Source organism: Streptopelia decaocto (genome assembly GCF_964273445.1).
Source record: "Streptopelia decaocto genome assembly, chromosome: 18".
NCBI lineage: Eukaryota > Metazoa > Chordata > Aves > Columbiformes > Columbidae > Streptopelia > Streptopelia decaocto.
The window spans coordinates 6,671,535-6,699,264 of NC_138673.1; the positions used below are offsets into that span (position 1 = coordinate 6,671,535).

General features: G+C 54.4%; 1 protein-coding gene across 4 annotated transcripts in view; it reads right to left on the reverse strand.

The window, feature by feature from the left end:
* SMG6 (SMG6 nonsense mediated mRNA decay factor) overlaps positions 1-27,730 on the reverse strand; it is a 108,089-nt gene that overhangs the window by 55,580 nt on the left and 24,779 nt on the right. For 3 of the 4 annotated variants that reach the window (XM_082068294.1, XM_082068293.1, XM_082068296.1), the window contains exons 10-12: positions 25,279-25,424; positions 1,504-1,620; positions 810-978 (exon numbers count right to left, since the gene is read on the reverse strand). The exons of the other annotated variant lie outside the window; for it this stretch is intronic. In XM_082068294.1, coding sequence (XP_081924420.1) covers positions 810-978; positions 1,504-1,620; positions 25,279-25,424 — 432 coding nt within the window. The remainder of the gene's footprint in view (positions 1-809; positions 979-1,503; positions 1,621-25,278; positions 25,425-27,730) is intronic. 4 annotated transcript variants of the gene reach the window in all.

Here is a 27,730-nt window from a genome sequence, read left to right on the forward strand (position 1 = left end):
ACCCATTAATGGTTAAGCCACTTTGCTGGATTACTCTTAATGCGCCTTCCCATCACCCTGGGTTCTGGCTCCTTTGGATTAACAATAAGACGTGATTTCAGGCTCTGGATCCGGAGTACCGGAGGCAGATGGAAAATCCTGCGGGAAAGCAGCTACGGAGCATGCTCAGACACTGTTTCGCATACTCCATACTTGGCCCCTTCACTCGATTTTCTGTCCAAAAATATGCAAATTGCCTAGTCCGCATTATGGACTAATGGGCTGGAATTGGCCAGTTTGGAAAATTAACCCTTTTGTGTGTTGCAGGGGTAGAGACAAGCTGTTTCTGAAGCAGAAGGGAGGCGACTTTTGGAGCTCCAGGAACAGGCAAGCTGCTCTGGGCCAGCCCAGCCTGACCAAGGTTAACCTGATTCTGTTAAAAAAAGGCAACGACACCTTGCCATTTGTGCTGGAAATGGACTTTCCTCTTTCAGAGAGGAAGGTCCTGCCTATTCAGCTGGCTGGGCCTGCAGAATGTGTAAAGGAGATGTATCCCAACAAAAGCAGAGACGCATCCTAAGCAGAAAGTATAAAACCAGCTCATGGGATGTTTCCTAGCACACAGAAGCAAAGGGCACCTGCCAGGCCCCCACAGAGACACTTCAACCCCACTGACACATCAGTGAAGAAAGTCCCCACCGAACATCCCCTGCGTAGCGAGTCTCTGCTGGGTGTCACAGCCAGGAGTGAGCGTGAGCGAGGGGGAAAGGCGGCACGAGGGGCTCAGGGAGGGAGCAGACAGCAGAAGACAGAGCAGAGGATGCACGTACTGTTTGGGGAGCTCCAGAGAGGTCGGAGGAGGATTCCAGGTGTCCGGGTGTCCGAGCATCCAGTCTGACCAGACCTTCACACTGGGGAGCAGCTCCTTTAGGTCCTGGGGCAAGGCAGAGACCTTGATGTCGTCTTCCTCATCCTCCTGCTCCACCTCTTGTGGCTGAACTGCAAATACAAGACGTGAGAGCTGAGGCCGCTCACCACAGCCCTGAGCCAGGCTCAGGCAGGGACAGGGATGCACAACACGGATCCCAACAACCCAGCATTGGACACACAAGGGAAAAGCAACAACCCAGACCATATGCAGAGCCAGATCTGTTCTCTCTACGTGGACTGGCCTGGGGGACAAGCTGGGACACCTGTGACCCTTTTTATTGAGGGCAGTGGGACGCTAGTGCACCAGTCACAGAGAGAGGATCCTAAGGTCTCCGTCTTGGGAAGTTTCCCAATAGCTAGCAGAAAGCATGCCCTGTGTCCATCCTTTTTTTCCAGTTGCTCTTGCCTGCACAGATCAGGGATTTTCATGCCAGCTGATTCAGCTGTAACCTGGGCACAGCCTGGGACACTGCGGGGAAACCCAAGTGCCCCAGCAGATGGGAAGGGCTGTACAAAATAAACAGGGAATGAGGGTCTGAACCTCACTGGGTTGCTTCGCGAGCAGCTGTGTGGCCACTGCCGGTAAGCCCTTACCTTGCGCGCATTCCCGCAGCAGGCTGGTGCACCTCCTCACCAAGAGGGCAAACATGGAGAGCCCCAGGGCCGTGGCCTGTTCCTGGATGACGGAGCGGCAGTCCTCCGAGATGCACTCTAGGAGACAGAGACGGGGTTCAGCGGGGAGCAGGGCAGATGCTCCTTCGTGCTTCGCCTTCGCAGTCTCCCCCTCTGCATCCCGCACGAGGCAGGGATCTCCGCAGGGCTGGGCGATTCCCCAGCTCACACCTCTCCTGGGCTCAGCTGCTCCATGTAGGGAGGAAAATGGTGGTGAGTAGCTGCTCTGGAACGGGAAGCGGCTGTGGTCACGCTGCCCATGTCATGCCTGACACCACCTCGTGTGCTGAGCCAGCCCAACCGAGCCGGCACTCAGGGCTTCCAGCACAGAAGCTGCTGCTTGGAGCTGATGCTTTCCCCTGAAGGAGGGGGGTATGTTTAAGTGTTAAAAGGGTAATTAGCTGCATGTTTGATCTTTGTCCCTGCTGGAGTTTTAACCTCAGCAGCTGAGGAGGGGGGCTCCTCCCATTAGTTCACCAGTCACACAACAGCTTGTCAAGAAAGCTTAAATTGAAGCTGTTACTCAAGTAGATGCCACACGACCACAGCTCTTCCAAACAGAGCCGGCTCGAAGTGAGAGCAAATCCCCCCGGCACATCTACACCCAGCCAGAAACCACTTCTGAGGCTGCTGGGAGCAGCGGGGAGCTGGCTCGAGGGAACTGCCTGGAGCTGGGCGTGGGTTCCATTTAGCGATGCTGAGAGCAGCGTGGGGCATTGCCAGCCTGCCCGACTCGCTCAGGCACCGCGCTGCCTGTTCCCAGAAGGTTTTTAATCCCTCCGGGCAGCCTCTGTCCTCCGAATCCCCTCTGCCCCCCAGTTCACACCCTCCCTTGAGAAGTGGGGGGGAGCAGCTGGCTGGGGGCTTGTTCGGAGGGAGGCGGGGAAGCGGTGTGGGGAGAACAGAGATGCTCCCCGGTGGGATGGGATGCTCTGGCACTGCTCGGGGGTCTCTGAGCAGCCCCTCGCTGGCCTGCACATCGCTTTCCAGCCCTCACCCTGCAGCCATGGGGAGAAAAGCTGCTGCAAACCAGGTGGAGGATTTGCACAGGGAACACTAACACGTACATACTGACTCCCCAGCACCTCCGCCACAGCCATAAGCATCAGTTCAAGGAGAAGGTGGTGGAAGCTGAACTCCCCTGATGCGGCAGAGCAGGGATTTTGGGCAAAGGGCAAGAGGATTAAAGCAAGACATTGAGACCCTGTTCCAGCTGGGGCTGGCAAAACACCTGAGGCACAGAGAACAAACGCGGGGTTTTTAAGTGCAAATTATTTCAGAGCGATGGGGTGGGGAGGTTAAAAACAACCAGAAAAAGACTAAAGCACACCTAGAAAACATGGAAAAAATAGGAGGGAGATCTGTAGGCTTGATTTGGCCAGCTCCTACAGCTGCCAGTGAGATCAGCACCCAGTGGGGAGACCCCCAAGGGTAACCCGGGGTGGCACAGAGGCGCCTTGGTAGCTGAATTTGGGTGCTCTGCTCCCCGAACCAGGGCTGAGGCGATGCCGCATGGCAATGGTAGAAAGCGCCGTACTGCAGGGGCTGTCAGCTTTTGGAGGAAATATAAAACTAAAGATGTGACCACTCTGGGACAGTAAATCTCTTTCATGAAGCCTTTCCCACAATTAAGAGTGTTAGTCTCAGTGCTCTGGCCACAGTCCAGTTGAAGAAATTACAGTCGTCTTCCCCATGCTCCCTCCTCCGCGCTCGGGCAAGAGCCCGGACTCCCTTCACCTCCCATCTTAAACGGGCACACGACGAGACCACGGCTGCCGCACCTGAGTCTGGTGGTTTCCCCGGGTGGGTAAAAAGCTCTGGGCTTTTCAGCAGGAACCCCCCACTTTGGGGGCAGCACCCCAGGGACTCCGGGCACTGTGCTCAAGCCAGACTGGCAGTCACCTCCAAGCTGGGCTGGAGCAAAAGCTGAGTCCTCCCCCTCCAAAAAAGGCAAAGCCTAAAAAGGTGTTCGTGATGCTGAGGGTCACAAGTGCTGCCGCAGCACTGATGGACTTCAGAGGTCAGCTCCCCAGATGCACAGCGGGTGCAGGAGAAGCCGAACTACAGCATCAGGTCCGCAGGCAATCCTGTATCCCATCCCTGCAGGCAGTCACCAAAAACCTGCTGCCAGGGACACTGACAGGTGGCATTGCTGGCATCCCATCATCTAAAGCTGCCACAAACCTGCACTCCGCTTCCTCCCCTGAAACCCCAATTCGGCTGTAATCAGATAACCCTCCTGTACTCACACCCAGCCACGCCGCACAGCCAGGGCACGGTATGGAGGTGGTCAGGCCAACTACAGACATAAATCACATGTAAAAGAAGTCGCCACGAGGTCACAGGCCCTGAGACGGTCAGGGACGTGGCTCCTCTGTGCCACCAGCAGCCGCAGCAGCGACACTCTGCAGGAAATCGTCCAGCACAACGGCAGGTTGTGCACCAGCAACCACAACACATTCCCCCTCCACCTTCTCCCCTCGCAACCAGGCGAATCACAGGATGGTTTGGGTTGGATGGGACCTTCTAAATCCATCCAGTGCCACCCCTGCCATGAGCAGGGACATCTTCACCAGCTCAGGTTGCTCAGAGCCCTGTCCAGCCTGGCCTGGGATGTCTCCAGGGATGGTTCATCCATCACCTCCCTGGGCAACCTGGGCCAGGCTCTCACGACCCTCATTGAAAAAATTTCTTCCTTATCTCTAGCCCGAATCTCCCTCTTCTAGTTTAAAACCATTACAAATGTCCCTGTCAATGCCGGCACCAGTTAAACAGCTCCTGTCACCACATCACCTCACAGCTCTCGTCTGCGCAGAACCAGATCCCGCAGCTCATCGGGGTTAGAAATGTCACCTTTCAGCTGTGCCATCGCCATCAAAGCCGCTGTGTGGGGGGAGAGGAGGGTGGGTAAAGCTGGCACTGCTACTTAAATAACTGCTCGTTAAACCACAGCTTAAGGTCAAGCCTTCAGAACTCGCAGCATTTGCAGCCAAGTCTGACTCGGGTATCGATGTACCCTGACCGCACGCTGCACCGACACATGGAGCCACACTGCAGACACGGGAGGGAGCTGAGCCGGCCTAAAAACCCACCTTCTGGGAGCTTGCTTAAGCTGGGTCTGTTTCTCAGTCACCTGTAGTCCCATATCAGCTACACCAGCAAAACTCTGAGGTACGTGCATCGCTGCACAGGGCTAAGAAGGAGCGGGCAGAGCATTTTCAAGCAGGAATATCATCAAACACTTTGCAGCCCGAATCAGCCTGGGTAATTTGCATTACCGCACACTTCAGAGGCTGAATTTGCCTCAAAGATCTGTCTGTCTGCACCTGAAAAATAAGCGAGAGCCCTGCGGCCCTCTGCAAACCCACCACAGAGTTTGGGGTACAGACACTGGACCGGCCGGCGGGACGTGAACTCTGACAGTTTTTTGCAGGCAGGGGTTGAGCACCGTGTTATTAAGCCTGTGTGACACTAGCCACTCATAAGACCCTTTTTCCAATTGGCTCAGACTTTAACTATCAGAGCTGAATTTTCCATGCTGGGTGCTTGTCTCAGCCTGAATTCTTCCGGAAATTTTTAGCCAAAAGAGTTCGGCTAGTTGTGAGAATAAGGCTAGGAAACAAGATAGTGGCTTACCCTTGTTAGAAAAAAAACACAACTGTTTCCTTGAGCTAATCTAGCAACTGCAAATCCTGGAAAGGGGACCTGAGATTTTGCTGCAGAATAACCGTTTTAACAGAGAGTTTTCATGTCCTACTAGAAATCTGTCCACACTTGGCCAAGCTATAAACATCTGAAACACAGCAGTTTTTCCATATTCAATAGGAATTCATTTCAGCAGCTAAAACCTTCTAAGATTTCACCTCCCCGAGCATGCTCCATCTTCCTTACATCTAACCGCCCTTACACCTCACCCGCCTTACACTCAGCACAGCAACTGCCCTGCTCCCATCCTGCACGTGGGGACCTCTGAAAAAATGTCCTTGTCCTCGTCACTGCTGCTTGTTGCGAGCTGGAGATCGGACCCAGACTCCTCCAGCTGGCGCCCAGGCTATCTGCTCTGAAGCAGAGCCCAAGAACAAGAGGAGGGAGAGGGGACGGGATGGAAAAAATGGGAACTGATGACTGTGAGCGCAGAGAAAAATCACCTGGGAACCTGGGATGGGTGGTTTTTCTGAAGATCACAAAAACCCTCTGAACTGCAGAAGTGTTCTCCCTGTTTCTTTGCATGTAGGAAAGAGTGTTTGGTTGTGTTTTGTTTTTCAGACGGGTACTGGTGTGCGTGAAGAGGCTGTTTTTCTAGCAGGAGGCAGTTTCCTTTGCGGAGAGCCGGGTGGGTCAGTCGGCAGCGGCAGCACCTTCTGCGAGCGTGTCCCTGGGAGCAGCCGCGTCCCATACACGGGCTGTGAGATTTGCTCCAACCCAGCCAGCAGCGGGATCCGACCTGGACTTTCTGCAGCCATAAATCTACCTGCTTCACACAGGGTACGGTGCATGGGGAGGGGGGAGAGAGAGACGGAGAGAACGGGGACTTTTGTAGCAGGGAGAAATTTGTGTTTCTCTGAGAACATTATATTCATGGAAAACATAAACCAACTGTCGTCAAAGTCGTCTGAGCTCAGGAAATGGAGCGGCCGGGAGAAGGCTGCCATGTGGCCGGATGTTATGTATTTCTAATTAGTGCTATACATCTTTCAGCAGCGAGTGTCCTTCTGCTGGGAAACACAACGCGCTGCCCTTGTTATTGTAACTGTCAGAGAGTGCTTAAACAGATAATCTCCAGGAAAAGTGATAAACACATCCCCTCTCCCACTAGGGTGTGCAAAACAGCAATGCCAAACCTCTATTAGGGCAATGCAACCAGCCGCAGGAAATGGGAATGGGAAAAGAGCAGGCGATGCGAGGAACGGCCGCCTCCGAGGAGAGGAGCTGCTGGAGGAAGCTTCTCGCGGCCGCTCAAGCGCCATGTGCCGAAGGAAATCCTGCGAGGGACAATCGGGGCAGAGCGAGGGCGGGACAGGTGGCCTTGGCTGCGGGGCACCGGGGGGGACGGGGCAGCGGGTGCAGGGGAGGGCAGCAGTGCGAGTCTCAGCAACCCCCGAGCGAGCAGCACACAAGCTCCTGCGGCCGTCCCTGCTAACACAACACAAAAGCCGAATCTTGCGCTGTTAAAACAAGCCAATGGGCGTTAGAGTCCCAAAGGAGACTGGATTCCTTTCCTTCAGGCAACCGCACCACTCTAAGCCAAGGTTTGAGAGGATCCAGCAAGTCAGTTTCCACGCTGGCCTCCCCATCCTAACTCCGGACTGGGACGTCTGGAGTGACAGCAGCGGCAAGCGTCCCCCCCAGCAGCAGAGGCAGGCTTTGCTCCCAGAGAACAACAGCTAAACCCACCTTCCTCAGTGACACAGTAAAGAAACAGATGCCAAGGCAATCGAACGAACGGGTCACCAGACACAATCCCGAGGATGGCAAAACTGTCCGGGGCAGTGGTGGAGTCATCATCCCTGGAGGTGCTTAAAAGGCATTTAGACCAGGTTCTTAGGGACATGGTTTAGTGCTAGAGTTAGGTTAGGTGATGGTTGGACTCAATGATCCTTAAGGTCTCTTCCAACTGAAATAATTCTATGATTCTAAAACAGGAGGCAGGAGGTGGAGGAGCTCGGTGATGGGCGAGCGGTGCCTAAAGCACCGGCTGATGTGTCAGCAGCTCCGGGCACAGACAACTGATTCACCAGCGGCTGCTGCCCTGCGGGGAAGGAGACAGAGGCCAGTCACCTCCACGCTGACACCACCTGAAGGCAATTGCTTTGCTCTCTTATCGCCCAGACACAAAAGTGTTTTCCCTGTGAGTCACCCTCCGCCAGACGTGGCGTTGGCAGTGCCGTGGGGCAGCCCGTCGGGATGGGGATGTCTGTGGGGAGCACCCAGTCCAGGCAGCTGGTCCTGCTGCCGCGGTGGAGACCTCACACAGCCAACGGGAATACAAAGCAGCAAAGCCAGGAGGATGCTCACAGCTGTGGGGGCATTTCCCGACACCCCCTCGCAGAGGACCTGTGAGTCATGGGCACTCCCAGCCCTTCACTGGGAACCGGCGAGTCACACACATACACTCATCTGCCCCCGAAAGAGCCTGGGAACCCGGAGGCACTCGCTCAGCACTGGCTAATACCCTGCAAAGAGCCTTGAAACAATGATGGGCAGCTTTCTAGAAAGATGTTCCCCAACTCGGGATCTACAAGCAGCAGACATGATGGCAACCCCAGTCCTTCCAGTACAGCCCAGCGGCTGAGCTGAACACCACCTGCAGCACACAGGGCTGAATCCCTTCAGATCGCAGTGATAACCTGGGATTTCCCAAATCCACCTTCCCACACTGACCTCTCCCCACGGAGAGATAAGAAGGACCTGGGGGGGTCTCAGCTGCAGCGCCCAGACACGCGGCAGCACCGGGGAACTCGCCGCACGTGTTCCCAAAGCAGCCGGGGCAGCCCAGGAGCTCCCTCTGCTCCACGCTGAAACCCCGTCTTGTCCGAGGGAGGGAAGGAGGGAGGCCGAGGAGGTGAGGAATGCCGGGGGCCTGGGGAGGATGGAGCAGTTCTCCCTGTGGAAGCCATTAGATATTCAACACTTCATTTGTTTCCAGCCGTCCTGGACTGCAGCGCGGGGCTCGAGGACGGGAGGCTCTTCTCTGACGTAACCAGGAAGCAGCTGCAAAATTAAGGAATCCCTCATGACATCATAAAAAGGGTCGATGGTTTACAGGGGAAGGTATAAAAATTAATGACATATTCCCACCCGAAGCAGCAAGCCTGCCCGGGAGCCACAGGGGAAGCCGTGCTCTGCTGACGGGATGGCTCTGTGCTGCCAGCTCCCTCCGGCTGCTCCGGGGACAGCTCTGACCGTCCCCAAGCCCCGGATCCACACGCTGAGCTGGATCCTTGCACCTGGGGTGCGATAACCAGCTCCGTACATCCTTCCTGACCCTTGTGAACAGAGCTTAAGGCTGGGCAAGGGAATGACTTCAGAGACGGCTTTCTTGCCTACTCAGGGCTGGCCAGTAGTCACTAATGAAGAATATAATTTTGAAGTGACTCGGGGAGACACAGTTATTCATTTTCACAGAGGCATGTGCCTCTGTGTGCCCCAGCACCCCAATTTCTGCAGCCCTGGAAGACCAGCAGGTCCTGCAGAAGAAGGTCAGGGTGGTGGCACCCGGCCTAGGACAGAAAGAATGACATTAGCCCTCGCGGACAAGCACAGAGCCATTTCCACTTGAAAAGGGAAAAGGATAGTGGTTTAAAATTAACTGCAGCCTTTTCCAGGAAATATCAGTGGAAAGAAGCAGCCATTTTTAGAAATGTTATTCTCAGAAATTTCCTGAAAAGACCCATCAGTCAAAACACAGATTGAAGCCATTTCCACTTGCACTCAGCAGCACTCGGAGCTCTCCCTCCGCGCTCAGGGTGCCTGACCCGGCTGGCAGGGCCAGGACCCTGCTCAGCACCCCTGGCCCCGGCGAGGCCGCAGGAGTCAGGTTTGCGTGTCCATCACCCCAGGCACTGTCACAAACACTCCTCCTGCCCTGGGAGCTGGTTCCTACTTTCACCAGCCCCATTCGCGCAGGGACACGCCAGTCCCAGAGCATCACAGCTACAGCAAAGGCACCTACAGTCTCACCCACACCAGCAAAGCCTGTAGAATCATCAGATAAACTATTATTTCTCAGTGCTGCCTTCACCAGTGCCGCTCCAAGTGGCTGAGCTAATGCTAGGACTTAGGACACAGGCACAGCAAAACCTTCCCTAGCCTCGAGGCTCTGCAAGAGCCGCTGGTTCTGCTGCCAACAACTGACAGCTACACGAATTCGACCTGTCTGGCAGCTAAAAGGCTGGCAAAGCCACACATACGTAACTCCTGGCAAGCTCGTAAGAAAGCGCGTCCCTCCAAGCTGGACAGGCAGCTCATCAGCATGTATAAAGCTCCAGACCAGCCTGGCACCAGCTGCCGCTGGCACCAGCTGCCTCTTGCACAAGCAGGATGGGGCTGAAGTGGCTGCAAGGATGAAAGGGTCCAAAGGCGAGCAGGGCTCAGTACGCGTGGACGAAACAGGGAACGCTGCACCAAAATACGAAAAAATGTGGATGACAGAAATGTAAAAGGGAAGTAGGAGCACTGCAGTGAGGCAGGACCATGCAGCCTGGTACAAGAAAACCCCTGACGGCCCGTCCTCTGTCTGGTAGATCTGTCAGCCTGTCTGCACAGCCTGAGCCATGAACCTCACCCCGAAAATGCCAGGGAGGCCAGCACGCTCTGCGGGACGTGTGCTTGGGGGAACGGGCTGCCAGGGGAGCCGGCATGGCATGCTGCTACCAGCATCCCACCCAGGAGCTGCGTGCGCCCGACCATAATTGTGTCAGATGTTATTTACAACGGGGGAGGAGGTGTGAACAGAGCTTTCCAAGAGATTTACTCCAGCCCCGAGTGAAGTTTTACTAGGACTATGGCAGCAAATAAGAGGCAGCCTTTTCCACCCCCCCGGCCCCGTGCTGGAGGTGGGCACGTCCTTGGCAGCAAATGCAAACTGACAGCCCGGAACGTGCCCCCTCTGCTGCGAACCTCGGTGAGCGCTTTAAGCCTGGAGTAAAAGTTAAGAAGAGCCTGCAGACAGGCGTGTTCGGAGAAAGCGGCGTTTGATGGGGCAGGAACAGCAAAGCGTGGAGCTTCCATTTCAACACATTCACTCGTTTGCTGCTCTTCTTTTGACAGCTTCCTGAGGGACCAGAGCATCAGTATGTCACTTCACAAAGCAAATGGCAAAACGTAAAGCGAAACCCATGCCCCGCCGCCAGCTCCAGGGATGCAGTAAATCCCAGGGTCCCCACGGGATGCCCACAGGCCTGAACTGTCTCCTCACCTCTCGCCCCTGCCCAGTCTCCCCAGCAGCCCCCCAGCACCAGGACACCCCTCCGAGCGGGGCACAGCCCAGCCGCTGTGCCTACAGTCAAGCTTACCTAACACTTTCCATTATAAAGACCCTGGTTTTAATTCCTAACAACTTTGCCAAACTTTAACCATTTAGGCTGCAAATCCTTCAGGCCAAAAGCTTTCTTCGAGCTAAATTTATTGGGAAAATAATTTCAGCTACAAAGGTTCAGCCATTTGCCAGAATGAGGTTAGGGAAAATATATTGTTCTTCTCAAGTTAAAAATTCTTTTGACCATTTCAGCAAAATCCCTAGCACCTTCACACTTTTGAGCAAGAACCAGAAGTTTGGCAGGGGACAGCAGTGGGGTCTGGGTGTGCCTTCTGCCACCTCCAACCAGCCCCGCTTTGCCAAGGGAAGCAAGAGCACCCTGTGGAAATTCGGGTGCTCATTATCAGCACTCACGTGCCACTCCGACCGAAGCAGCAGCTGGTTCGTCTGCTCAGACAGGCGAGGGAAGCAGCAGCCAAAGCAGGTTGGAGAGTGGAGAGGACAGGTAGAAACAGAGGCCAAAGCAGCACAATGGAGGTGACAGCATAGCAGCCCCTTCCCCACGTCCCCAGGCTGCTCTGGTGTGCACAGAGGGTGACAGTGTCCTGCCCTGGTAGAGGCTGGTGTGGTGAATCGAGATTTACACACTAGCCCAGGATCCCAGTTGAGGTCAGTCCCGTTCCATGGGGGAGCTTGGTTTTCTAAAAACAATGGGAATTACATGTACAAAAACCATTATATGAACACAAAGTTGAGTACCGGAAGGTCAGGAACACCAGACCTAGAGCCATCTCTGCAACTTTGAGTTAAATGCATCATACTTATGCATTACAAGGTAGTCCTAATGACATATCACTTTTTCTCCTCTCAGATTACCATTGTCAGTCGGCAGAGAAAATTAACAGTCAGCAGAGACCCTCCTGCAGAGCTTTCTGATGTATTCAGTATGGCTGAGGGTTGCAGGACACGGTCACGTTTGGGGGATTAAGATGGCTCAGTGCTATCCTGGAGAACTAGATTCTGTCTTTGCCTTGGTTATGAACTTCCAAGGGGATCCAGAAATCACCTCAACCACTCTCAACACTCATGGTCAGTGTTTGCGCATCCCCCACTCGTTGGCCGGCCATGGTGACCCAGAGAGGATGGAATCTGCAGACACTGGGCAACTCTGCTTCGAATACAAACAAATGCAGTTGCTGAAGGACCATGTTTTTAGAAGAACATCTCCTGCATTTCAAGGTGAGCAGTCAAAAAACTAGAAAACCTGTTATTTTCCTTAAGCGCATTTCCCCATCTGTACGCGCTAGAGGTACCATGCAGAAAGACATCCAAACCCAAAATGCTTTAAGACAGACACCAGTGAGTTTACGCTATCCAATTATTTGGAACCTGAACCTTTTAGCTCTTCCTATGCTCCATGTGGCACTGAACATGATGATAACACTTAATCAGCAACTTCTCTGGAAAACTCCCACGTGAAGGGAAAGGAATTTTACAAGCGAAAGGACAACAGGAAAACTGAGGTCGGGATCTCTTTGCCACGTCATCATCTCGTCCATCACAGGAGCCTTTATCTGCATTACACCGCACCTCAAGTGGGTGGAGGTGCTGACGAGCAGAGGCTCCGGGGTTTGCCGTGTTTGGAAACAACCCCTCACGGCCCTGCTTGTGAGGACACAGCCAGATTCACCCACCCGACCTCTCGTGGTGAACGGGAGCTGCTGTCTCCTGCAGAAATTCAGAAAAACATCTGCTCCGAGTGGTGTCACGCAAAGGGAGGTTCTCAGGTGTCACGCCAGCAATTCCCTACGGGAAGGGCTGAGACCACGGGCACGAACCCACAGCACACAGAGAAACCATTCCAGGACGTTTAACATCCAAGCGGCCGTACTAGAAAATACGATCTCAGTGCTCCAACAACTGATGTGTAGCCGGAGCCTCGGGTCCCAAAACCCCGCGCAGACTGCAGCACGCACACCCACACCGGCTATCGAGCCCCCGCCGCCACGGGACTCAGTAACTAAAAAGCCTCAACCTTCTACATTTCACTAACAAGCATAAGACGTAACGGTTTTATGCCAAATTCCTCTTTTCCCCTGTGATTTGAGAGAGGATTGGCACGACCCTGAGGTTCACTGCAGCTCCCGTTGCTGCACAGCTCCCAGCAATGCAAAAGCTGCACCCATGGGTGGGGGGCTCAGCGCCGGGGTGCCCCAGCACCCCGTTTTATTTGCAGCTACACCTCTTGCCATGAGGGCACGAGGGAGCCGCGGGCTCCCGTACAGCCAGAGCTGCTGCGTTTCCTGCAGAGATTTGAAAACCTGTTGCAGTTCCAAAGCGAGCTTCGATTTCACTGTGACCAGCAGCTCCGAGACTCATAGTTACTATACAGCCGAATAAAATATTTTTTCATAAATTTAACGCCAGCATGTCTGTGTTTGGAAACTTTGAAAATCCATGTTGTATGGTTTACTGCACTGGAAAAGGTGCCAACAGAGTTTCAAAGGAAGGGAAGTGTATAACTGTTTCCTTTCAAATGCATTTTCCAATGGGATCCATTGAGGGAAAAGGCTGGAACTAACTAAAACATTATTAAAATCTGTTATGAAAAGAGACAGAGAGATGGAAAAAGATAGACAAAAGCTCCAATACACAGTCGAGAGGGAGGGAGGGAGACAGGCAGTGAGAAAGGGGATATGGGCAGAAAGGCACTTTGGGTGGGGAAAATGGGGCGAGACGGGGAGATTTAACTGGCAGTCGCCCTTCGTGGTTTCATATTATTGCAAATCAATTGATCAGGATCTCAAGTGCTGCTGGCCCGGTGGCACACGGCGAACCACAGAGCTGGCTGCAAGCGCAGTGCTCGCGAACTGCTGACCTTCAGTTTTCAAACCAAAAATATTCTTTGGGAAACAGCTACACCAGGTTCCAACCCCAGGGGCTGCCAAGCAAAAAACAAGCACTACTAACCTGAAGTAACACCCTCATCCCTTACACCAAACCACCAGGACTAGTAACCTGAAGTAACTCCCTGATTCAACCAGCAGTAACCGAGCGTGACATGTGTGCAGGGGCTCGGCTCTTCCCTCCTCCCCGAGCGGTTAATTCTCCAATCGCTGACACCGACCGTCGCGATGAGCCCACGGGACGCTCCGACGCGCTGGCCACACTCGAGCTGCTCTAACAAAGTCTATAAACACCAAAGCGATCGGGTCCGTATAGCGCGGTCACGGTCCGGGTCCAAAACCACCGCTCCAGGCACAGCCCTGGGTCTGCTGCCCTGCCAGTGAAGGGGGAACTGAAAGAGGCTGAAAACATACATTTTGTTAAATATTTCAGTGCCCTGGAGATCGGGGGCCTGACTGGGGATGGAGCTGGGTCTCTGCTGCTCTGCCAGGCTTCAAAGAGCCAGGCCAGGGGTGGGCAGAGCTCAGCGTGCGCCTGCAGAGCTCCAGGCCGGGGTTCTGCGGGGCGTAGTAACCGTGGGCTGTAGCACACATGTCGAGGGATGAGGGGAAAAAAATAAACAGACAGACAAAAGAATGAGGATGCTCTGCCAATTCCAATTGTGCAGCTTTTATTTTAAATGCTTATCAAGCTGAGAAAGAGCAGAGTTCTTGGAAAACAAGGTTTCCTTTCTTCCCATGCCAGTGTCAAACGCCCTCAAGGACGGGTACAGCACAGGCGCTCGCTGCCGGCCGCCCGCTCCGCAGCAGCCGCCGTCCCCGTCCCGTCCCATCCCACCCTCCTCGGGAAGGGTTTGCAAGAAACAGCCCTGGCCCTTCTGGTAAAAAGATCTGTGATTTTTTTTTTTTTTAAATATATATATATATATATTTTTATTAATCTCCAATCTGGCTGGGTTCAAATTATGGCCAATTACCCACCAACACTTCTCGCTAATAAAATAAATTTTTACGGGCCCTAATTACTGCTTTCGGCGAACTGCTCTGCAGGAAGCTGAAAGGCTGCGGCTCTCTCCAGACGGCAGCAGACAGTAAAGCAAAGCACCCGCGAGTAAAAGCGGAGTAAAGCGGCGAGTGACTCAGAGGAGGGCGGGGGGGAAGAAACGCTCGCGCCCGGCTGGAGCGTGAGACGCGCCGGTGGATCGGACGCCGTGTGCCGTGCGTACGGGGCTGCGGGGACAGCCGTCAGGTCCCCGTCAGCCACGGTACCCGCCACCTGTGACGCAAGGCTGGTCCCGGGGACCAGAGCGACGGCCGCCGGGTATCTGCGGACGCAAACCGGCGAGGACGTTCGATTTGGAAATGGCCGCGGTGATCACGTGCGGCGGAGACGGAGCTGCCTCCTGTCACAGCTCCGGGGACCAGCCCTCGGAGTGGGGGTCACCCCGTGTTTGCTGGGGGGGACGGAGGGGAAGCGGCTTCTCAGCTCAGCTGCCACCTTTGGTTTTCTCCATTGCAAACACACTTAATTGAAGGAGACAGAAACAGCAGAAAGGTAGAAAATTCCTCTAAAAAACATGAAATATCCAGCTTGCTCCCAGCTACACACACACTCCCGCTCACCAGTGCAGCGCGGCCCCAAAGGGCTCCCTGAGCGTGAAAAATTAGCAGGAACCCACTGGGTGACTAAACCCACAGCCAGACACCCCCTGGTCCACCCCCCGCTCTGCTGCGGCGGCCGGGAACACCCTCCATGGCAAAACCACCGTCCCACGGCGCTGCCGGCCCACGCAACCCGGGCTGCTGGAGTCTCTCAAAGCGGAGCTGCCACGCAGGTATCCAGGCTCAGCTGGGGAAACGCGGCTCTGTGAGATTGATTAATCTTTTTTTCTTTTTTTTCCCCTTTCTTTACCAGGATTACTTTAATTTTCGAGGCCTAATGGAGTCCAGCTGCGATGGGGAGGCAGCGCTGCAGTAGTACAGACACAGACCTTACACGCTGGTGCAAACTCATACAACGTTCAGCACACGCACGCGCGCACACAAAACCCTATAAAAAGGATGCACTGCGGCGGGATATTTTTAGTCTTGACAATACGGCACTAAAAATACAACTTTGCTAGTACATCACTACAGAAATATTCCCAGTGTCCATTCAGGAACGGTTTAAAACATTTATTTTTGTTTCCTTTTGCAATGGTCAGAGAGGAGGGAGAAAATAGAAACTCATTGATAAGAGGAAACGAGAGAGACATGAAAAATTGAAAACTACCTAAAAGCTCATGGAGAGGTTTATTTTATTAGTTCTTAATAAATATCTTGCAGATTTCCTCAGGAAATACACCAGATCACATGTAAAATAGTTTGGTACTGATGTCAACTGTGTCAGCATATGAAATCTATTAGGGTGAAGCCACAGCAGGGTGATCAGCGTGCTGAAAAACTGCACGGCACCGAGGCGAGGGGGGGCGGGGGGAATCTCATGGCCCTTCCAAATTCTTCGAGAGGTAAAAAAGTCAGCCAAGACGCAGAGAGAGAGAAAAAAAAGATCCCACATCCTGCTTTGTGCTGCCAGCAATGTGAAGTGCCCAGAGATTAATTCTATGTCTGGCCTGGAAATGTGACTTTAAAGCATTGGAGGGAGCGGGGAGGAGGAGGAGGAGAGAGGAACGAGAAGGCCAGGCGAAGCGGGACTGGCACCGTGCCACTGACGTCCCCCCCCTCCTTTCCTTTCCCAAGCCGTGTTTCAACGTAGACAGCAGTAAAACCCCAACAGACGGCAGCTCCCGGGGCTGCCAGGGCCTCGCACCAGCTGGGGCGCGTCTCCCGCTCCCCGCAGATGGGCCCGGAGCATCGTTTCCGCCTCGCCTGCTCCCAGAGACGCACACCAGCCCATGTGGCGGCATTTTCGCCGCTCCCCGCCACGGCCCCGCGCGCCGGTGGGGCCCCCCGGGCGGGACGAGCCCCGGTCCCAGCACCAGGCACGAGGTCTTGTCAGACCTTGGCTCCCTGGGCTCCGGCTCTGAAGGGTTTATGCTGTTCCCAACCCGCCTTTGGCAGCCGGAGCCTCTTTCTCCGTCTCGGTGCCATTACCCGGAGAGCAAGCGCTGCTTACGCAAGATTCCCGTGCTCGGCTCCCTGCACCGGAGTTCACCGGGGCTGGGTCAGGGGACCACACGCTCCCAGGAGAGAGAAACCCCAGAGGTGAACCCATCCCTATGGGGCATCTCCCTCCCACCCCACGGTGACACACTCCTGTCTGCCTCTTGTCCCACTCTAGGAGACCTGGAGCACACACCAGAGACTTGTGCCAGCCTTGGGGACAGACAAATCACTTGTGCCCTCTCCATGTCACCTATAAGACAGCCCTATGGTCACATTAACCACAGCCATCATGAGCAACATTAATCAGAAATGAGCCTTCAATGAGAGAAGGGCCACGTACCTTCAGTGCTGTCACCTGGCTGGGGTTGATCTGCCATGGTCCACGCTGGCTGTGAAGACGGTCTCGGCATCACGTTAGCCAGGGTGACTCCTGAAGGTAACACGCTCAACAAGTCATAGAATCACAGAACGGTTTGGGTTGGAGGGACTGTCAAAGCTCATCCAGTGCCACCCCTGCCATGAGCAGGGACATCTTCACCAGCTCAGGTTGCTCAGAGCCCCGTCCAGCCTGGCCTGGGATGTCACCAGGGATGGTTCATCCACCACCTCTCTGGCCAACCTGGGACAGGCTCTCACCACCCTCATTGCAAGAAATTTCTTTCTCACATCTAGCCTGAATCTCCCCTTTTTTAGCTCAAAACCATCATCCCTTGTCCTATCACAACAGGCCCTGCTGAAAGTCTGTCCCCATCTTTCTCATTGGCCCCTTTTATGCACTGAAAAGCTGCTTTAACTCCTCACCTTTCTGCTGACCATCACTTAGCCCAGTGCCGTGCTGCCGAGAACCTGGGGCACACGCAGCCTTGGGCAGACCCTAATCACGGAAAATGAAAGTTTTCCACCCGTAAACCTGTGTGGGGTCACCTCCTAGCTGCAGATACACTTCAGAGTGGAAACACAGCCTTGGCTCTGCCACGGTTCCTGACCTCAGCATCAAGGCAAGAAGAGACGCCAATGAGCCCCCGAGGGTGCTCACTCCCAGCTGAAGTCCCCCCAGCACCGGGCACCCGATTCCTCAAGGGACCGCAGCCCGCAAGCAGACATGGGCAGGACGGAGCTGGCAGGGGATGAGCCCGCAGCACCCATGGGGCAGTCCCTGGGAAGGATGCAACCCTCACCGAGCTGGCAGCCTGCGCCCAAACCCGCAGAGGGCACGGGGCGGGCAGCCCTCCCTGCCTACACCTGGCAGGCTATAAAACAGCCCCGTAAGCTCAATCAGGAGTTTTACAACTTCACAAAGCACCATAATTAGCCTAATTATACAACGTTTCTCTGAGAGAATTAAGCAGAAATACAGTAATTGACTTGGTGCTGCTTAGAAGCACGAGGAAATCAAAGGCGCAACGCACATTAAAGAGTCAGAAACTTCTCTTTAAAAGCGAGAGGATTTCCTGTCACGGTGCAAACATCTAAAGCTTCAGCAAAGCTGCTGCACCTGGTGCAACCCGGCTCCCTGGCACCCCACTTTTCTCCACCACCAAAGCAGGGGTGAGGCAGAGCCCCAGGACAGCTGCCTCAGGCACCTCCTTTCTCATTTTACAGCAGGACAGACGGACACCGCGTGCCAGTGCTCCGTTTCCTGCCTTTCATTTTATACAGCGACGCTGCTTCTTCATCGAAATAATGGTTTTGTTTCGGCGTTCGCAGAGCTGGCCCGTCCCCCTCCGACATGACCTCGCCTGTCACCGGCTCTGTCCCGACTCGCTGCTCAGGCTGCCGAAGCTTGGCTGGAGAGCGGACTCGAGCTTTGTGATTACAAATCACTTCCCCTCTGTTTGTTGCCCTGAAATGAGATCTCGACATCACTCTGCATTTGGTGGAACAGCTTCAAGGGCAGATGTAAGGATCTGCTCGTGTGACAGGCAGAGCGGGCAGAAGCCCCCAGCGAGCTCATCTGACACTGCTCGACGGGGAGTTCTGCTGTATTTCAGTCCAAGGGCAGGACTAGAGAGTCTGACACACCAGCACGCGCTTGGTTTCGCTGGAAACCTTTCCTTTCCCTGCCACAAAGCCCTACTCGATCTTTTTGCCTCCGAAGCCAACGTCTAGATTTCAGAAACCTGAACTGCGAGTGGAAATTCCCTGCAGCGCGTTGATTATTGCATCTCCTGCTGGCACTTGGGGCAAGGGGAAAAAAAAGTCACATGGCTTTCTGGACACACGTTTCGCTGAGGAGTCTTGCATCAGAGGGCAGAAGCCAGCAGCCAGGAAAATAACTCCAATTACGGTAAATAAATCCCCAAATATGTGACAATCTGCCTTTTAAACAGGAAACAGAGGGGAATAAGCAAAGGAAGACTTTGGTCTAAACATTGCTGCCACCAGCCTCAAGAGCCCAAGAGCGAGACTCTGAAGACGCATCTGGGCCAAGAGCATTTTACCTGAACTTTGCTGATACGTCTCAAGTCCGAGACAGCTTCCTTCCCTGAAAGGAAAGGCGCCGACAGTTCCCAGCAACTGTGCCAACCTCCAACGCTCCCAAGGGCTCAGAGGAGAAGCTCTGGAGGGTTTCTGCCACCTCCGGACATGGACGCATCCCTCAGGAGGCTCAGCATGAGCGAGCAGCTCAGAGCAGGAAGCCTCGCGGCTCCCAAGACGAGCAATGCAGGTATCACCCCCCGCATCACTTCAACCCTGTTCTGCTCACACGGCCGAAGTCTGGGCAGCACGTGGATGCAGCGAGTTGCACACATCACTCGAGAAGGGGTTGAGTACAAAAGCCCCTTCGCAGTGACATCTCAGCAAGCAGAGAGCCCCGTGTAAGCCAGGCAGCACGGGGAGGGATGGACACCAGCCCCTGCCAGCTCTCCTCTGGGTTTCCTCTCCCGATTACAACTCAAACCCAAAGCCAATAAGAGCAGCAACGCAAAGGGAGGGGAAAAAGCAAACTTACTAGCCAATTCTTCCAACCTTAAGGCTTTGGGAAGTGTTATGTCTTAGCAGCACCTCGCTAAAGACAGCACTACCTGGTCTCCCAGGGAAAGGCAGCAGCGACTGCCAGGTGCACGCTGGTGACCTCGGTGCAGACACTTCAGTCCACACTTGCTGTATGACAGCCAGAGCCCTGAGAAAACCACTTAGGAAACTGCTTGGCTCCATCCTCCTTGCAGAGTGGGCCGCGTTTGCATGACAAACCGAGTCCCCCGAGCAGGTGGAGGGACCTCAGGCTCTGCTCTGACTGCAGATGCTCAGCCTCCCGACGCAGCCCTGCAACGCGGCATCTTCATCCATTTCCCAGTTATTGTGCCCAAAGCTGTCAGGGCGCCCAGAGCCGCCTGCTCAAAGGTGCCAGCTGGACCCTGGTGAAGCACGTATTTACCACGGGCATCAGCAGAAAAAGATTCAGTTCTGCTCCCCAGACAGGGGAAGATCAAGTTGCTGCTTCTGCTATCTACAGCCTGAGGTTTATTAAGCTTTGTTTTGTGCCTAATTTTAAAACTCTACCAAACCACGGCAGCCGTCCACAGTACTGCTTTATTTTTAAACTCACTCAAATATACTGGACTCCTCTGAATTCAATTCCCCGCACCTTTTATCTACTCCAATACGTAAGATGTGGTTAGAGCCTCACGAGCAGCCATTGAGATGTGGTTGCAGCAGAAGAGCAGCACACGCTTCTGCTGAGACTTTTTCTGGTGCTGCAGTGAGCTCTCTGAGCAGAGCTCGGACCGAGCATCAGAAACCAAACAAGAACCATGGAGATAGTCAGAGTTGAGGTTCTGCTGAGGACAGACACCACCAGCCTCTGCAGCATCTCTGGGGATATTTTAAGGGTTCACATTTTAGCTCACAAGCCCGAGCAGCTGCGGTCAGCAAAGCGAAACACGCTCCATCCAGTGTAGGGCCGTGCATGGCGGCAGGACAGCAGCAGAGCAGGCTGCTGGTTTTAAAAGCACAGGCAGATTTCAGGGGGTCCTTGGTGTTTCATGTGTCCTCTCCAGCCAGGCTGGGCTGCTGAACACACGTGCAAACGGCAAGTCCTGTACCAGCTTAGAAGCTGCAGTTGATTTGCGCTAAGCTGTGCGTCCTTTCTTGTGTCTATCATGACGATTTGGGCAAGATCAACATCTCAGAAGCTAGTGTGGGTCTTCAAGGAGCAAGCAGGACCATGCACATCAGCAAACCCTTGCAAAGGCTGTAGTCAGTGGACATTCACTGTGTAAGAGCAGTTCTCTGTGCAGCACCGACCTACTCTACGCTGCTCTGAGGACACTGGTGGCAGCACGAAGGCGACAGACACCGCAGGCAGTGGGATGTGAATCCTTTATCTACACGAGCCTTCACGGTTTTCCAGCCAACCTTATCTCGCCCAGAAAACCCAACCACGTTCCACTCGAGATGACAGAGCCGGGAGGGCTGCGAACCAAAGCCCAGCCTAACCCTGCCACCCTGTCTGTCGCCCCAACCCTCCCCACATCCCACGAGAGCTTTGAGAGTGCAGGTCTTTCTCCTCACCCACAGGTGAGCATACACCCTACAGGCAGGTCACCCTGCCGTGCCGTAACTTCCCTCTGCTTGAAACACAAACCACTTTCCCAACCCTCAGCTCGAGCCGTGCGCTTTGCCAGAACCTCCCCGCTGCCTCCGTGCCCCGACTCTGCTCAGCCCCGGGGGGATGCAACTTCATTCCCTCCGTGTGCTGAGGATGCACATATGGCAGCTCCCTCCCCTCTCCGCTTCCACCTAAGCCCGACCTCCTAACAACCTCCACCCGGCACAACGCGACCGGCCCGGGGAGTGCCAGAAGGCATCCAGGTGCTGCAGCCTGATGCTTCACACCCGCAGCCAGGCAAATTTGCTGGGATTTCCGGGAAACGTCTCTAGGGTGCCCCGTGCTGCTGCACCCCCACTTTGGTGTGCGCTTGTTTGGAATGCGGGGCCGTCAGGGGGGGCGTGGGGGGGGGGAGAGGGGAAGTTATTCTGGTGGTGGCCTATGAATAACATCCAGTGATTTATAGGAAGTATAATCCAATAATACAGTAAAATAAAACAGTGTGTCTGAGATGGGTTTGATTCCAGGAATTATAAAACAAATTATTAAAGAGAGAGAGAAAGAAAAAAAGCCTCAGAGAGGCCAGATTGGAGTAAATTGGGCACAGATGGGCTGGGAGGGGGTTTCTCTCCCCTCACCGAGATGCCCCTGCTGCAAGCACGGCTTCAATTAGTCTTTTCAGAAACCAACATTTTATTTCCCCAAATTACAGAATTAAAAAAAAAAAAAAATTAAAATTCTTGGAGTGTTTGTGGTTGGGGATAAAGGGATCCATGCTTCTCTGTTAGCTGGTTGTGCAGATGGCTACCAAACTGTTAAACGGGCCACCCCACAAAGGTCCCGCCCTAGCCGGAGCCCAGGATGGCCCAAAACATTGGCTGTCACCTCTGTCCCGTGATGGAAAGCTCCAGCAACCACACATCTCTGCTACGGAGAGTGCCCATCTCTCTCTGCCTCCCTCCCCTGGGTGGGCCCTTCTCGCCCCACGGGTTTGAGGTCTACAAGAAGCTTTTTCACACCTTGAGCGCTCCTGCCAGGAGGTCAGGGGTGGCCTCATGACTCCAGGGACAACGCAGAGAGCGGCTCCCTTGGAGGAAGATGCCATTTGATGCCAAACAGCGGGGGAAGCACTTCATGTGGGAATTCTTTGGCTTCCTCTGTCAGTGAAAACAACAGTCCCAATCCATCTCCCAGGGTCTTCCCATTGCTGCGTGGCTGCTGAGACCAGCTCCGGCGCGCCTGGTGCTGTCCCTGGGGACAAGCTCAGCTGCCTGTGTTGGGAATGGGCCACGGGGCTCTGCCCGCACCAGGCACAGACCATGGGGCTCTGCCCGCACTCACCGAGCCCTTGGGCACATGCTGCAGGGTCCGGGTAGCTGGGGGCTGCAGCACTGACCTGCGTGGGAGGAGGCTGTGAAACGCCACGTGCTGCTCTCAGTTGGTTGGGTCTGAAAGCAGTTTAAACAACCCACTGCACCCCAAAAAAGTCAGCCCATCAGAACAGCACACGATGACCTCGCACAGACTGATTTACAAAAGAGCGGCAGCCACAAGGAGCTGGAGACACGCAGGAGGACGCATCGGAAGTGCAATATGGGGGACGCACGCTGAGGCAAGGACACCCCAAGGGACTACAGCCAACCCATGGCAGAGCAAAGGAAAACGAGTAAAAAGCAAAAAGCAGTAGACAGAAACCGCTGTGCACGAGTTCCCACCTCCTGTGCTGCCTGTTGCCTGACTAAAGGCATTGGGACAGACTGAGCGAAATCTGCTACGAAAGCAGCAACAGAGATGGGGCAGGACAGGTGTCTGGTGTAAGCCTGAGGAAGAGAGAGATGCTTATTAAAGCATTTCACTGTTCCAGTTTCCTTTTTCTCAATACCTGAATCTGTGATTAAAAGTTTGTGTTCTTGGGCATAAAACTTTGTACAAGTTCCCCACATAGAGTCTGTTTGCCGGCAACACCACCCCACAACTGCACACACCACTGAACACCAGCACGAGGGATTCATTAGACACCAGGCATGGGGCAAGCAAGCAAGTTTACAAGTTTCTCAGGTGTATCTGGGGCTCCAGAGACCTGGAAATACACGGCAGGAGAGGCAGGGAGCAGCTCTCCCTGCAGAGAGCTGCCCCGGACAGCAGGACAGAGGCTCATAGACAGACCTCCCCTGCCAGCCCTAAACCCCCAGATCTCCTCCTGCTACTGCAGCTGAAGGTCAGACGGGCCCAGGCATTCGGAAGGACACAGACACGCTGCAATCCCAGATTTGCAGAAGGATTTCAGTAGGAGGAGATCTCTGGAGGTTGTTCGGTCCAACTGTAAAGCTAGATTCAGCCTTACAGAGCTGAAGCAGCCAAGCTCTGACTACGGCGAGCTCTCAGCGCCCCAGTAAAGCTTCCTGGCAACTGGGATGCCGGCAGGGTGGGACCGCTGCTCCCTGCGCCCTCCCACGCACCCGCAGGGGTGGATGGGTCCCCTCGCACCCGCTCCCGCCGCTGCCCGTGCTACCGCAGCCCCGGGAGGTGACTCATGTGCTGGGAAATGCAAACCCGCACCTTCCCGACAGCCGCTCCTGTCCTACGCTCCAGCCAGTCCCTCTGCCCACAGCATCCCACATGCTGGGGAAGCAGCCAACACCCTCGCTGCGTGCTGGGCACTTGGTAATAACTCAGCAAATATTCTTGCTTGTCTTTTAAACACCAGGCCCTTTGCATCTTTTTTTTTTTTACCCTTCTGCACCCAGCTCAGTGTCAGCACTGAGCCCGCCCTGGGCTGTGCCACCACTCCGCACACAAGTGCTTGGAGACCACCAGAGCATTCGCTTTGCCAGCAATATTTTAGAGTCACCAGAGCAAGGAGCCCTCAGGGAAATCCCCACAGGGCGCAGAGGCATCAGATGGCAGCCGCGGTGCCATCCGACCTGCCGGCACTTCACAACCACTATCACCTGCTCTGCGCACAACCTGCTGTCCCCAGCAGCGACCCGTTTGCTTTCTCCAGAGATCCAGGTGGCAGCTGCCCACATGTGAGGCAGAAAACTCCGACAATACTTATTTTTCACGTGAGATAAAAAGCGCTCCCCTTTTTGTCACTCGCACACATCCATAACTTGGGAGATGGGAGAGCAGAACCCAGCGGTCCAAAGCTGGGATGGCTTCCAAGCTCTGCCACAGGGGCTCGCCGTACGGCCCAGACTAATCTCTTCCTCTCTTTACCACCAGCTCCCGTCTGCGGCACAGACACCGCTATTAATATACCTACCGGGGGGCGGCATAGAGGCATTTGCTTATAATCGTAAAGTACTTTGCAGCTCAAAGATAAACACGCCGTCGCTGGTTGGCATCAAGCAGGCAGGAGGGCCAGGTGGCCTCGCCAGCAGGACTGACGGCTCCCCAGGGCTTCCCCAGGGAGGGGAAGGTGCTGGCAAGACTGGCTGGGCAGCGGACACGGCGCACGGGAGCCACTTCCCAGCCCTCCGGCCGACGCCGGTTCGCTCCATCAGCTGACCTCGGCCACTAACCACCAGTCTGACAAGTGGCCAACTGGCTCACGAGGGAGAAATCTTCCAGCAGCAGCTCTCAGGGGCTCAACCTGACCAGCCGCGTGGTAGCTTTGACTGAAATCCATCAGCTGGAGGCCTCCATCTTTGGCATGTAAATCCCAAGCTATCAGCATGTCAAACGCTGTTCCCTCCCACCAGTGAGCGCATCCCCATCCCTGCTCCCATCATGTGGCTGAGGCAGAGCTGGGTGCCTGCTGCGTGTTGGGGGGCGCTACAGGGAGAAACACATCCCCTGGAAACACAATTAGGAGAGATTCTGGTTTGGTGGCATCTCTGCTGACCAACACATTAAACCCAACAATGGCTGAGACCTCACACGGCATCCTGGGTGGATGGAGGAGACTTACTGACTCAACTTCCAGGGAATGCGATGTCTGCTCACTCCTCAGACACCTCAGTTAGCTCCATCGAGGCCCAGCCAAGATTCCTTTGCTGTCCATACACACACCAACACCCCCAGGCATCCAACCACTGCTCCGCTTTGCCATCCATCTCCAGCTGGTGAGCCCCCCACCCTTCTCCATGACCACCTTGGCCGTACAAAGAGCGACCTGATCCCCAGCGCGGTTCCCCTAACGCAGCACGTGGTACCTTTGGGCTGGGAGTTGTACACCGCAAACATGTTGATGGCCACAAGCTGGAGCATGCGGGTGCTTCCGATGGGAGGGGGGCTGTGCTGCAGCAGGACCTGGAACTCCCTCAGGACCTCTTCGGCCACCGCAGGGAAAGTCTCCATCCTGCAGACAGAGAAAGAGGCTGTAGAGCGCAGGCTGAGCCCCAGGGCACAGCTCACCCAGTGTCATGTCTCCCGGGGAAGGGGGGACACCCTGGGGTGACGTCTCCCCTCCAGGAGCTGTGGGGAACGAAGGTGCAGGCTGCGATGCAGGCAGCTGAAGCCTTCCTGAGAGAGGGATTGCTCTGTGACCAACAGGCAGCATTCCTTTGGCAGGAAAACACGGCCTTTATGAGTCATTTCTGACCAACCATTTTTTTCTACTGACTTCTACCAATCCGGGAGGGGTGCCAAGAGGCCAACAGCTCACTTGGACCAGGAGCAGCCCGTGGGACTTGCGAGCAACCCGGGCTGCAGCAAATGGCACACATTGGTGCCACACTGCGGATGTGGCAATTCCACTGCACTGAACGTTGGCCAGAGCTCTTCCTCCAGAAGAACGGTGCCTGTCCCCGAGTTATTACTGCAGGATCGCATCCCATGGCACTGAGCCTCGTCCCCTGCAGGCTACACACTCCCTGACAGTGTGATTGAGCCCCTAAACTTCATCACTTAAAGCCCCACAGGACAGGGAGTCGCAGACTAATGACTGGCTTCATCTAGCTGCTGGAAACAACAATGCTGGAGCTGGTCCCTCAGCACACGGAGCTGCTGTCGCTCGTCAGGACGCAGCAGCCGGGGATGGGGTGTGCTTTCAGCACTGCTCACAAGCGCCCACAGAAATCTGACACGTTTATCCTACTCTTTATCTGGCATCACTAAGGGAATTAGCCGAGGTTACTTATCAGAGCTGTTGGATCCTCAGCAACCTCCCAGCTGAAGTGGGGTCAAAAACTGATTGTGAAGAAGAGCACAGTCAATTCACAGAAATGACTGAGATACGGCTGCCTATAACAGGCCTCCCAAAGAGAGTCCTCACCTCATATCGTAGAAAGACAACTTTATAACCAAGAAGCTGCCAAAAACCTTGGAAACTATTGGGGGGTGAAAAGGTCTTCCTGTCCCATTGCCTCCTCTGCTGAGCTTGCTGTGTTCTTGCTCCTACACTAGAAAAAGCCACAGCTAAACCCAGTAAGAACGAATATCCATTTCACAGCAAGTTCCCACTCCAGTTACCAGTGACATTAAACTGGTGTGCCCACATGGGAGCGAGGGGGCCAAAATCCACAGCGGGTGAGGCATCTGGAGCTGGGGCAAGCGACTTCAGGGGCCTCCATCGCAATTTCCTCTATCTTCCCCCGAGAGATTCAGATCTTGTGATATCAGCACACTACAGGCTGGATTAGCAAAGCCACTTCTGGTAACCCACATGGGCAATTCTGTTGGGCTTCCCCAACAGACTTTCAGGAGAGTAATCAGCTCTATTTTTAAAGACAGAAATGGTCTTCTTCTCAATCATATTTCACGGATTCCTTTCAACAACCAGCTCTGCCTGGCACAGGGATACCGTCTCCCCGGGCACTGTTTGCTGGAGCAGTTTAAAGTGTCCTTTACCTTCCCACAAACACGGGCTGTAACAAAAAGGCCCCTCACAATTTATAGCTGCGCACAACAAAGCAGCTCCACCGGTACAAAAGCGCTGCTCCCCCTCGAAGAGGCAACTTCCTTGGATTTGGGGCACAGCCAGAGAATTAGAACAAACTGATTGCTTCTAAATACTTCCTAATTTTGAGAAATCTCAGACCACATCCAGCAACATCCTCCCAGGGCAGACAGGACACTGGGGATGGAGGAGCCCTTTGCAGGATGGGTCGTTAGTGAGGAGATGAAGATTATTGCCATGGAAAAACAACAAGAAGGAGCGAGGGCTTCCTCAGCCGCCCCAGCTGTGCTTTGATATCGCAGCACATCTGGAACGGCATGCAGTAACCCCACTGAGCTCAGAATCAGCAGGTCAGGAGCAGAGCGGAAGCTTTTAATAAATTGCTTACCTGTGGTTTTCAGAGCAAAAGAGTCCAATTAAGGCAACATCACCTTTTCTGTACCTTTTACAGATAAATCACTGAAGATCTTGCCCAAAGAGGACTCAACTATTCCTCATCTTTTACCTATTTTAAGCGCGGAAGCTGTTTAGCAGGGCTGGATGATTTTCTCTTCCCGTGTCATGGTATTACTTTCTAGTTCCTTTCTAAGTACTTCAGGGGATATTCTACCATTAAACATACTTGGGTTTTCTAAATGACTGTACTGGGAAGCAACCGCCGCATCCTAATTTCACAAAAGTCTCAGGAGCCAAATGTGCAAGCAATCCCTGCAGCATCCCCATTAATCCCCTGCTGGCAGGCGTTCAACCAGCGCTGGGCCGCGAGC